A 7,427-nucleotide genomic window follows, 5' to 3' on the forward strand; every position below is an offset into this window, starting at 1 on the left:
AAATGAAAAAGTGAAATCACGACATTAAAAGGTTGACTTAATGTCCACAATAATCAGATACAAAATCAGTAACTATTTCGCACGGAAAAACTGAAATAAAAAAAACCAATAACTTCAAAATCTTGAGTTTACACTCGTGTTCTACGGCAAAAAAGTAACCTCTTGATGTGTTTCCATATTTCTTTCATTTTGACTCCATATATGATAGGATTAAACAGAGGATTGTACACCACAATTTGCAAACTCATAATCAAGCGCATGGTATTTGAAAGATCCGACTCCAACCGCGCGACGATAACGTCAAAGCCGCACAAGCACGAAAAGCTGATCAAAACCATCAAGTGGGGCACGCAGGTCTCCGCCGCCTTTTTGCGAATTTCCCCGCAGCTCCGATAAGTCACCATGAAAATCTTGATGTACGTGAAGACGATAAAAACCACAGGGATGAGAGTAACATTTGTCAGAACGAACAAACCCCACACGGCGAAAAACCTGGGGAGCTCACAGTAAAGTTTCTGAATGGAATTATTACAAAAAATTCCCAATAATACCAAGCGACACATTTTCTGCTTTGCCGTTAACACGGTCGCCACCAACACGAGGCAGGCGGGCACAATCCAGGCCAGACTCAAGAAGACCACCACGCTGGCCGTGCGCATCGTGGTTGGATACTGCAACGGCTTGCAGATGGACACGTACCTGTCGAAAGCCATGGCGGACAACAGCAAGAAGTCGGAACTCCCTAGTGAATAAAATATGAAATACTGCAACAAACAAGCTGCGCGAGAAACAGTCTGCCTGGAAGACAAGACGTCCGTGATGAGTTTGGGATAGATGGCCGTGCTTAACAAAAGGGAATTGACTGATAAAGCCGCGATAAAGACATACATGGGCTCGTGGAGGTTCCTGTGAATCCAAATAAGACAAATGATAGTGAAATTACAGCATAGGATGAGAAGGTAAAGCGTCAAGAAAACCACGAAATAGACATATCGGTATTTGTCCACGTCTAAATAGCCACCGATACTTATTTGGTGAGGTGTTCCGTTCATTTTCCATCTGGGTTGACTCTTCATGTGCACCATGCACGCAGTGGTCAAGAGTCGCCACACCGTCAACGTTTTATGCCGGAATCTCGGCCTCCGTGGAGCTCATTAAGAGTTGCTGGCATGACAACCAACTGCTAATGTGGCGCCACCTAGCTGTCACATTCATTCGGGTCGAAGGTCTCTTGGATAAAATCTGGAAAATGGACTCAAATGTGCTTCATGTCAGGACCTCTACTTACGAAATTAATTGGTTCTTTTTTTGGAACTTGAAATTTTCGTAAGTAGAGGTGTACTTTATATGTAAATTCTCTCATCCGTTCCACGGTACTCACACAACTACCAACTAAACGCTTTAAAATGGGTCAAAGTGTCCCAATTTTGTATGAAAGATGTGAGGAAACACATTAAAATGAGAGAACATTATAAGGAAATGATTTATTAATGTCTTAAAATAAAAAAAACTTATGAAAAGAGTCACCATTTGCATATTAAAACATTCGTAACCTGAAACTTTTGTACCTAGAGGCATTCGTAAGTAGAGGTATGACTGTACTCTATTGAGGGTGCTCCTGCTTTTTCACCACGCAATTAAAGAATGAACAAGTTAAAAAATACTGTTGCTGGCATGACAACCAGCTGCTAATGTGGCGCCACCTAGCTGTCACATTCATTCTAGTCGAAGGTCTCTTGGATAAGTTCTGGAAAATGGACTTAAATGTGCTCTACTTACGAAATGAATTGGCTACAAGACTTTTTTCGTAACATGAAAATTTCGTAAGTAGAGGTGTACTTTATATGTAAATTCTCTCATTGGGTCCACAGTGCTCACACAACTACCAACTAAACCCTTTAAAATGGGTCAAAGTGTCCCAATTTTGTATGAAAGATGTGAGGAAACACACAAAATGAGGGAAAATTAAAAGGAAATGATTGATTGGTGGTTCATGCCTTGGTCATGTGGTTGCAGTTTGGTTGATGAACTGCTTGAATTTGGTTTAACAAGAGCAATTAACCATTTGACCTTTTTGGATTTTACTATGCTTTTTTTATCGTTTACAAATCAAAGTCTCAAAATTGTGAGATATCGTGGAAGGTCATGTAACCACGGTTTTTGTTCGGGTCAACTCGTGTCGAAATATGTTAAAAGTAATCCCACAAATAAAAGGGTCACCCAAAGGTCACCCAAACAAAAACGTCTTGCACAGCCATTTTGCTTCAGGAAGGCCGAACCCTCTTGAAACTAATTTTTTGTAAGCTACATTGATTTTTGAAATACCTTTTTTTTGTAAACCTGGCCCTATTTTATTTACCAATTGTTGCCTAGCAACAGAGCTCCAATCTGCAGGGCGCCATCCTAATATTGAACCTATACGATGGCTTGGTGTCCCTTGTCATTAAATTATAACAATAAACAGAACGCAATAGTGTTAATATTTGATCAACAAATGTCACAAACTGTATGTTTACGAATGTGTTGTTTGAAAAGGTCGGGAAAAAAATGGTCTTCACAGAGCCCACAGGGTTAATTAGAAGCAAATGAGTGATGAAAGAAGATTGTCAACACGGTCAAGCCCAGAGGGCCTTGAATAATGAGCCAGTGGTCACTGATTGGCCCCTGGGAGCTTTTGTCTGACAAACAAGTCAATTCTCCGGACAACACCGCACAATTATCTCCTCGCGCACTCTGAAAATAACAATATGAGTTTGATTTGTATTTAATAAAAGGACAGTACATAATAATCAACATATACTGCGTATTCATATGAATTACTCATTCATGTTTTGTTGTTTTTTGTAGTCCAAGTGAACATTTTAAATACTAAAAAATATACACTTATGCATGAATCAAAAAATCAGTTCACTGTATTAGTCAGCGACGGTCCGTGCATTTTCTAGCATTTTCAATCCAACCCTCAAAAACTATTTTATGGCTATAAAACCTCTACTGCAGCTACAGCTGCGACACATAAAAAATAATCAATAATAACCTCATACAATTGAAATATTATTTAGGAATATAGCCATATTTTTCTCACCAAAAATCATTTTTAACTGTACACAATATCCATCCTCCTTTGTTTCTTCCTTCTTTTCTATCGCCATCGAAGCTAATGCTGAAAGTCAAGCCTGTCCTGTCGTATTTCTGGCAGATGTTTTTATTCGATTTAGTGCTAAAAATGTTTGTTCCCGGTTGTGACAGGCTTGCTTGCTTCGGAGTTGTCCGACCTTTCTTAATGATGTCCAGCTTTTTTTTCTTGAAAAGTCCGTCTTGAAAATGGCTTTAAATCAACATAACAATATATTTGCTTGTGCAGCTCGCTCCAGATACAGTTTGGTAGCTCTGGCTAATCCACTCTATCACTAACCAATCATAGTTGGTGAAAGCGATGACGTATCCCTACGCCTGCGAGAAGGCAATGTGGTGTCGCCAACTCGAAATCTGATTGGTTAAAGCAACAGTCTTATCAACGCTTGTTTAATGCAGCAGAGCCTGCAGAACTGAGTGTGAAGGCCTTGAGGCAGATTTCTGACCCTGGCAACAAATAAGGGCTGAAATGTGATTGGTTAAATGCTTCAATATGAAAACACACATCTGGAAGCAGTGCAACCAGGGGGAAAAGCAATGAAAGGAAGCTAACAGACAATTTGGAATTATTTTATAAGTATTGATGGACAAAATATAATATATGATTCAGATATTTCTTAGGCCAGCAGAGAAGGCCTTGACGGCCCGCCACTGGTATTAGTATAGTACATTTACGGACTTTTTTTGATGCGTTATTTTGTCAAATTGAGTGGCAACAGACTTTTTTTTCCCAGGAATTGTTTTAAGGACACGAGAAAATCACTCAGTTAGGGTTAGGGGAATATGATATGACGTGATATGAAAGGCCGCTTGATTCCCGCTGGTGAGGGTATGATTGTGAGTGCGGACGGTCGTTTGTCTCTCTGTGTCCCTTACGACCGTCTGGCGACCAGTCTAGGGCAGGGGTCGGGAAACTTTTTGAAAGAGAGAGCCATAAACAATTCCTATTTTCAAATATTATTCCTTGAGAGCCATAATCACAATTTAAAAGTCAAAACACATGAAAATGTGCGATTTTTTTAGTCATTTTACAATTTTCAAAGTACAAAAAGTCTCTTAATTATTTTGACAACATTGTTAAGCTGTTGCTAATAAATGAATGTCAATGAGTATAAATGAGAGAATGAATGCAGAAGACTAATGAAAAAAAAATCAATGCCACAGTGCCGACGTGACGTTCCTATTGGTGCGTTCGGGACTCTTTTCTCTCACCACCGGTTTCCATATTTTAGCTCAGAGCCATATGCACCCATCAAAAGAGCCACATGTGGCTCCCGAGCCATAGGTTCCCTACCCCTGGTCTAGGGTGTGGTCTGCCTTTCGCCCCAAATCACAATGAACAATGAACCGGAAATTGATTTAAGCTTGTTACCTTACAGTAGTTGCAACTTTAAACATATGCATGAAATGTATATTTACTGAGTCTACTGACTTTTAATTATTCCCTTTTTTTATTGGTCAAGCTTCATTTTCAATGAAAAAAATGACATTGTAATTATAACTTTCCTATATAAAGAGTTACCCTTATAATAGGGTGTCTTAATTGTTTTCTCAGCTATAGCTAGTGGGTAGAAAACCCACCCTACCCGTGACATAAACCACACAAGTAGGTCAGCAGTTTCAATCCCAACTTTATTGACGTCATTTAAAAAAAACCTGGGGAGTGGAAAAGTGGGCGGAGCCTCGGCTGAGGTCATCTGCATCCGCACTCGTCCACCACCATGTCCTGGTAGTGGCGCAGCACCACGTTGTCGTTGTTGTCGTAGTAGAGCATGGAGATGGGCGAGAAGCGGACGGGTACGCAGCAGGGCTGCGGGGTGCTCCCCGGGTCCAGCGAGTGGACCAGGGTCTGCAAGATGGCGTGGTTGGTGCTGTTCAAGCTGTCACTGAGGGGGAAGGGGCACTCGCCGTGGCAGTAGTTGGCCATGTAGCCCTGCGGGGCAATGATCCAGTCCTGCCAGCCCACGTCTTTGAAGTCCACGTACAGGCGGCGGGCCTTGCAGATGTTGCTGGGCGACACGGGGGGCGGGGCGTGCCCGGCGCTCCTCCTCCGCCGGGAACCGCACTGCTGCGGGTGCAGCGAAACCGCCACCAACGTGGCCCGCGCGGGCAGCGTGGCTCGCAAAGGCTCCGGGTCGGCGTCCAGAGGCCGCAGTTCCAGGATCAAACCGTAATTGCGGGCCGAGCGGCGCCAGGACTCGGCCAGCGAGGTGACGTCCAAAGTGACCGACGCGTCCCCCGGGCCCGGCCTGAGCGACTGGGACAGGAGGAGTCGGCGGTTGACCCGGGGGTCGGCGCCTTTCAGCGTGGGACGGACCACCTTGTACAGAATGGCGCTGAAGGCGGGGCCGTTTCGGAGGAAGGCCGCCGCCCTCCCGGGACCTTCGGGCCAGAGTCTCCACAGGAAGTTGATGTGCAGCTGAGCCAGAGATAGAACTTCCAAAGACTCCAGAACTGATAGATTAAAAAGAAGATGCTGGTCCACACAACCCGGGCATGTCGCGCCGGAACCCAAAATGACGCCACCTGCGAGCACACACAAACAAAACAGGGGTCCAAACCTGAATGATTCATAAATTTATTAAATTGAATGCTTTTATTGTCATTATACAAATATAATGAGATTTAAAGCTTCACCACAAAGTGCACAAATAACAACAACAAAATCTACATGACCAAAAATGTCTGTTTATTTAAATTTCAATTGGCAGTATTTAAAAAAATAAAAATAAAAAGTAAAAATCTGCATTACGACAACCAACTGATTATATTGACTTTCCACTGCAAGAAAATTAATGTACTAGAAGTGCGCTGCCGCCACCTAGCGGTTGACATCTTACATGCACACATCTTAAATTCTCTTATGGGAAAACAACGGTTTGAACGGTTCACGTATATATTTAAAAAGTCCAAAATAGATTTGAGGCTGAAACTATACCTTGATCTTGCACGTATCTGACAATGTTTCCCCGGACGCCGTACTCGGACACCGTGCATGGCTCGCCCTCGTTGGCCTGGACGCTCTCCGACCTCCGGAACATTCTCCAGAGGGCTACTGGGACTTCTTTGCCCCGAGACCCTTGTCCGGATGTCACCGCGGCGGTGGCCGGCCGCTCGGTGAGGCCCAGGGCGGCGAGGAGGAGTCGCTCATGGGGGACGGCGTCTACGCCGACCGCGACCACCATGAGGAACCTCAGGAACACGAGGCCGTCCATGTTGTTCTTCTTCTCTCACCTGTGAGTGTTAATGTTTGATGTAAATGTCGCGACCCCCCGCTGTGATAGATAAAGTTGGTGAGGGAGGGGGTAGGGAACCATGACGCCTAGCTAGCAGTATTTTTGCTAGTTTTTCCCCTTCGTTTTATTAGCTTGCTAACAATTACAGCCATGTTGTTCTTCAGGGGCTCATGGGAAATCGTGGCAAAGTACGAATACTATGGTCAATTAAGTTCTATATATTTAAATTTAAGCGACAGTTTATGGAAGTGACAATACGTGTTGAAATGTAGTGAAGTGAAAAGAAATTCATTGTTCAGAACAAAATAAGGTTGTAAACGAATGACGTTCAAATATATAGTTTTATAAGTTGGCCATTGTAGTAAATTTAGCTTTTTTTAAAACATTTTTGTTATCGTTGGACAGGTTCTCTGTTATGTTAATTTTCAGTAGTGAAATATATATATATCGATATTTTTGCAATACGTATATTAATTTGTTGCTTCGAAATCAAGTGATTTTATACACGTGTGTTTTGACACAAGCTCAGAAAAGGCGCCGCTTGACAAGCGTTCGCATTTTGCTTACGACGGGGGGGTGTACAACAGTAGTTGTGGATTTGAAAGATGTTATAAACTATTTTTCAAAACTTTTAACGACTTTCTAATTTGTTCTTGAACACTTCGAACAGTGTCACCCCTAATCGTTATAATAAAATAGCAAACCGTATGAGATTTAAGGAATTTGAATCGCTCGGTTCCCCCCTTTGTGTAAACTGTGGTATATCCATAGTTGTGACGTCATACAACATGTCATTCTCCAAGAAATACGCGAGGGGTCACTAGAAGATTTTCCTTTTTTTTTTTTTCGGCAAGTATTTCTCTTTTAATTCGAGTTTAAGTTTATATCTAATAGTACCTGAAATTGAAATTTCAAGTTTCTCTGGTAATGTTACGCCTTGGTTGTGCCTAAATGATGTCAAAGGTCAAATGGCAAGTACATGAAGTTTATCTTTTAAATATTATAGTGTATATATATTCATATTAGGATATAGTATAATGTACTAAACATTTTTAT

At 42.2% G+C, this 7,427-nt stretch overlaps 2 protein-coding genes across 2 annotated transcripts; both read right to left on the bottom strand.

Annotated features, from left to right (window-relative positions):
- Nucleotides 1-128: 128 nt before the first annotated feature.
- On the bottom strand, nucleotides 129-1,052 carry LOC144087021 (olfactory receptor 6N2-like). Its single transcript, XM_077617283.1, has one exon. It carries the CDS (start codon nucleotides 1,050-1,052, stop codon nucleotides 129-131), a length of 924 nt encoding a protein of 307 aa, XP_077473409.1.
- A 3,694-nt stretch (nucleotides 1,053-4,746) lies between these two features.
- On the bottom strand, nucleotides 4,747-6,781 carry gdf3 (growth differentiation factor 3). Its single transcript, XM_077617180.1, has 2 exons — nucleotides 6,074-6,781; nucleotides 4,747-5,661 (listed from the first exon to the last, which is right to left on the bottom strand). Exons 1-2 carry the CDS (start codon nucleotides 6,348-6,350, stop codon nucleotides 4,829-4,831), a joined length of 1,110 nt encoding a protein of 369 aa, XP_077473306.1. The 5' UTR covers nucleotides 6,351-6,781; the 3' UTR covers nucleotides 4,747-4,828.
- Between the last annotated feature and the right edge of the window lie 646 nt (nucleotides 6,782-7,427).

Source organism: Stigmatopora argus, chromosome 13 (assembly GCF_051989625.1).
Source record: "Stigmatopora argus isolate UIUO_Sarg chromosome 13, RoL_Sarg_1.0, whole genome shotgun sequence".
Taxonomy (NCBI): domain Eukaryota; kingdom Metazoa; phylum Chordata; class Actinopteri; order Syngnathiformes; family Syngnathidae; genus Stigmatopora; species Stigmatopora argus.